Source organism: Octodon degus, unplaced genomic scaffold (assembly GCF_000260255.1).
Source record: "Octodon degus isolate 3935 unplaced genomic scaffold, OctDeg1.0 scaffold00096, whole genome shotgun sequence".
NCBI classification, from domain to species: domain Eukaryota; kingdom Metazoa; phylum Chordata; class Mammalia; order Rodentia; family Octodontidae; genus Octodon; species Octodon degus.
The window spans coordinates 5,786,232-5,791,329 of record NW_004524672.1 but is presented as its reverse complement, the minus strand read 5'-3'; the positions used below and the strand labels follow the sequence as shown (position 1 = coordinate 5,791,329).

At 39.2% G+C, this 5,098-nt stretch overlaps 1 protein-coding gene across 1 annotated transcript in view; it reads left to right on the top strand.

The window, feature by feature from the left end:
• Positions 1-5,098, top strand: part of Acsl3 (acyl-CoA synthetase long chain family member 3) — a 47,262-nt gene that overhangs the window by 15,531 nt on the left and 26,633 nt on the right. Inside the window, exons 3-5 of the mRNA XM_023723059.1 lie at positions 490-599; positions 1,664-1,802; positions 3,775-3,925. Of these exons, the coding sequence (XP_023578827.1) occupies positions 490-599; positions 1,664-1,802; positions 3,775-3,925 (400 nt within the window). The remainder of the gene's footprint in view (positions 1-489; positions 600-1,663; positions 1,803-3,774; positions 3,926-5,098) is intronic.

Here is a 5,098-nt window from a genome sequence, read left to right as displayed (position 1 = left end):
CCGGCCCACGCTGCGCCTGGGCTGGGACTGGTCCTGCCGGCGCAGGGTAGCAGGAAACTCTCCGCACACTCACCGGACCTGGGCTAGGACTGCGTCTGTGGGCTCGTGCCATCTTATTTTATTTATTTTTTTTGCGGTACCAGGGATTGAACTCAGGCCCTTGTGCTTGCCAGGGAAGCACTTATTCTACTGAGCCATCTTCCTGGCCCCTGTATTTGTTTTTTATATTTTAGCATGAGTAATCCACAATTAAGAATTTGAAATTGTAGAAATCAGTTATAATTCCTTCCTATTGTGTTAGGCCTAGAGTAACATCTGAGGTGAACAGTTTAAGTATCTTCACTTTAAAGTAAAACTTTCTGACGGACTCCATTAACCGCTTGGCATTCAGAATGTTTCTCTGATTCATATCTACTTGCAGAGGTATTATTTGCTTCGGGTAGACAATGAAGTGTATGAATATCTGACTGGAATTTCTTTGCCTTTTAGTTGTTACGCTATATGCCACCCTAGGAGGACCAGCCATTGTTCACGGGTTAAATGAAACAGAGGTGACCAACATTATCACCAGTAAAGAACTCTTACAAACAAAGTTGAAGGTGAGGACTGCAATTTATAGTTGTCTGACACCTGAGAGTTTTTACTGTGATTTACCTTATTACTGATAGTTTTCACATATATTTCATGTAAATTAATATATTTCAGATATATTCCTATTCAGACAGACCAAAATTACTTTTAACGTTAAAAAAAAGTCTATTTTTTTAGACAGGGTCTTGCTGGGTAGTTGAGGCTGGCCTCTAAGTCCTAGTGATTTTCCTGCCTCTTCCTCCTGAGCTCTAGGATAACAGGTGTGCACCGCCATGCCCACCACATTTTAAAATTCTTTTTTTCTTTTTTCTTTTTCTGTATTTAGGGTCTATAGGGTCTCACTACATAGATAGGACTTGTAGTGATTCTCCTGTTCTCAGCCTCCTAAGTGCTGGGATTAAAGGCACGCAACACCGTGCCCAGTCTCGTCACCATCTCAGCATGCCCCATGAGTGGGGCTAAAATTCTGAAATAAGACTTACTCTATCGCAGAAGCTGCCCTGGAGCTGGCTGTCCTCTAGCCTCAGCTTCCCAGATGGTGGGTGTGTGCCACCACACCTGGCAGATTTACCAGCTGTTAATATGCTGGCATTTAAACTGAAGGGCATACAGCTTTTGCTTTTATTGTGCTGATCTATTTTCTGGTTTATTTTAAATAAAAAAATTTTTTTTCAAGGTAATAATCCTCTGAAAACAGTAATATCAGGATTGTTTTTTCCTCTCAGAGTTTTCATTGAGTTATCTTCCTTGTGTCCTATGTTGTTGGCTTCCTGAAAGGATGACTGTAGTTTAGGGAGCTTGATCTTCATACCCATTTTATAAGGAAACTATTTTTTATTAGGGTGTTATGACACAAGTGTGTGCAGCAAATGTAGTGCTATAAAAGAGTAAGTTAAAATCAGACCCAAATTCCCACATCTCGGGAAAGTAGTCTGTTCATCAGTGCATCTTCCCCCTTGTCACTTTGAGTCAAGCAATTACTTTTAAGTCACTGCATATGGTGTGCTACTTTGAGTTCCCAGCTACTCACCAAACTACTTGAAGAATAACAAATTGATACTTATTTCTGCAGGACATAGTTTCCCTGGTTCCGCGCTTGCGCCACATCATCACTGTTGACGGGAAGCCACCAACCTGGTCAGAGTTCCCCAAGGGCATTGTTGTGCACACCATGGCCACTGTGCAGGCCCTGGGAGCAAAGGCCAGCTCAGGTATGTCTCGTGTTCCTCCGTCCTCTGAGCCCCTGCAGGATGACTCCAGTGACTCCATCCTGAAGTTGCTGTCTAGACTGTCAGCTGGGGGAGTGGGCTCTCCCAGAAGCACTTTTATTCAGACTTTCAATAAAGTACTTTAGGAAAAATGCCCGCATTAACACATTAATGTACTAAAAAGTATTACTTGTTGGAAATTAATTTAAAATACTTTTTTCTTTATTTTTTTGAGGTACTGGGGATTGAACTCAGGTCCTTGAGCTTGCCAGGCAAGCGCTGCTTCTACCTAGCTATCTCTCCAGCCTTAAAATACTTTTTTCTTTAGTAACATTTTCTTCTTTTTCCTTTTTTTTCTGATAGTTTTAGCTAGCTTAGCTTTATAAATGGTGCCAATAAATTTATCCATGTCAATTATTGTAAATATTAACAGGTAAGAATAGCTAAATCTCAAGCCCTTCTTTATTAATCCCTGTTCCAACTGTTACCTTTTCCAGGGGAGACAACTTTTTCCCTCTAGTTAGCATACCTTGGAATGGTGATCCTGGAAGTCAGGACTGTCCTGTAAGCATTAGTGTGTACAGGTGCTGTGAGGCACTGTAGAAGGCTGGGATGCTGGGACTGTGTATCCTCTCAGCTGGAAGTTTGGTGGTTAGTGATTGTGAACATTTGTGTTTTTTTTTTTAGCGCCAGGATTGTGCTGACATTGCTTGTGTGACTGGCATTGCATTAATTTTAGGTTGAATTTTACATGCTGGTGGAGCGCTGCAGTGGCGATAGCTTGTGGACTGCAGCACATGCAAATCTTGTACTCCTGAGTTAAGTTTGGAGTTGTGAGACTTGGAAGCTAGAGACAGATTTCATTATAACTGGAAGGGAGGTCATCCTCAGGATTGTGGCCTCAGCTGTGGTCAGAGAGGAAGGAAGAAAGCATGTGATGTGTGGTGAGGAGAGTGGGCGAGTCATTGGCAGGATGGGTGTGTGGAGAGGTCAAGTGACAGCTTGTAAGGATCACTGTAGGCAGATGTCATCTTAGAAAGGGCAGGGTCCTAGAATTGGTGGGGAGTGGTGCTCCAGGCTAAAGAAATGAATGGCAGATTCAGAAATAAGGGCTTGAATGAAAACAGGTCACAAGAATTCTGTCCAAAGGAGTAGGAAAGAAAGGGGCAATTCTCTTGGAAGCATTTTCAAAAGATATTTCTAACAAGTTCCCATGTAAGACAGTTCTGAGGTCCAGCCACATCAGTGAGGTCTCTCTGCTTTGCGCCTCTTCAGCATGTGGCCTGTCGTCCTGGAGCTTTAGTCTCATGACTGCAAGTGGGTGACAGCATCGCTTGACTGGACCTGGAGCATACCAACTGAACTTCACCAATGCAAAACAGTGTTTTAGCAAATAGCTAGAAACCCTGGGCCACACCTCTTTTATTTCTTAGTTGAATTTCTAGCTTAGTCTTTTGTCTCTAATTCTTGTAGAGCCACACAGCAGCCAGTCATCCTTGTCATGGCTGAGGATGTGCTCCATTCAAGACAGTGCTTTTCTTCTGTGGCTCTGTGTATGGTTCTGGGTGCTGTGTCACCATCATCTCCTGTTTCTCTTGCCTACTGCACTCCCACCACTCTCCTCGCTGATCTTCACATATCAAGCACATTCCTAGCTGAGGGCCCTGGCACTCAAACTTACACATCTTTTTTCCTAGTCACAAGTTGTCATGATTCCCTCTTTCACTTTATTCAGGTCTTTGCAAATATGACTACAGACTCTAGAGTGTTTTCCATCTAAATAATACCCACTATCATGATCTCACCTTGTCTTTATTTTTCTTCATGGCTTGTATTCTATTATGGTCTTAGCTGTCACAGTAGCTAAGTGTGTTGAGTACTCTTTGAGTACTCTTGTTAACTTACACAAGAGAGTATAAAAATACTGGTGATGTGACTGAATTTCTCAGAAGCATTTTTCTTCTCTTCAATATAGAAAATGAACCTCAGAGCAAACCGTTGTCCTCAGATATTGCAGTAATCATGTATACAAGTGGGTCCACGGGAATTCCCAAAGGAGTCATGATCTCACACAGTAACATCATCGCTGGGATAACTGGGATGGCGAGGAGGATTCCTAAAGTGGGGTACGTGCTAGTGGGAACACCCAGCCGTCCAGTGTTTACATCTGTCGCTGTAATGTTAACGGTTATGCCATGTCCACCGTATATGGTTGTTATTCTTTGAGTCTGTGTAGACATTTCCTTGAAAAAGGACATAATGGAATCAGATGCTATTTAATTTTGTTCTTCCATAGCTAATTTATTTTATTTTATTTTTGCTAATTTTTTTATGTATATGCTTTAATGATTTTTTCTTTATAATTAGTTTTAGACAATTTTATTTTTATGTATCTTGGTATGATTTTATTCAAATTTCTTGTGAAAAAGGTTCATTTTTCTTAGAAATGTGATGCTATAATTTGAACTAAATTCAGAAATTTTAAACCTTTAAGTATTTATTGCCTATCCCTTTGTACTTTGAGAATTCTAATTATATGAATATAAGTTTCTTGAATTTGGCACAGAGTGAACTATTATATGACTGACGCGTAAATTCTTTCTTCATTTTTATTTTGGACAATTTTTATTGTTATATTCATTTGAGTTTGTAAATAATTTACTTAAAATGCGCAATCTATTAATCTTATGCTATGTATTCATTTCAGGAATATTTCTGTAAAATTCAAAAATATATTAACTTTTTCATCTTAAAAGGACATTAATTACAAAATAGTTATAAATTATATTTACCTTTTTAAAACTAATTTTATTGAGAAACATAGTAATGAGACAGTTTCAAAACCGATTACTAGCAGTTTTGATAATTAATATATTGCATATTGTTGTCTTAGTGGTTATTCATTGTACAAGATGCAGACATGATATCCTGTCCACAAACACTATTAGAACAAATTTCTCTATTCATTGAATTAAGAGAATGCAGCTGTACATCTGTTCTATTTTGAATATACAGATACAAAATGGTCGTTCATTTGTATCCCCTTTTTTGTTTAGTTTTGTCAAGGAAGGGCATTTTTGTCATTTAAATATTGTAGGTGCGTGAATTCAGCAAAATATTCCAATATAGCCCAGTAGTCCATAATAGTAGATTTTCCATAAGACTGGCAATGTCAGAAGTTGTTGACTTGAGCCTTTCACAGCTCCACATATTAATATGGCTTTTTATACTTCATTTTTATACTTTTTTGCTGGATAGTTAAGACCAAGATAAAGCAAGACCTGTATAACAAGAAATGT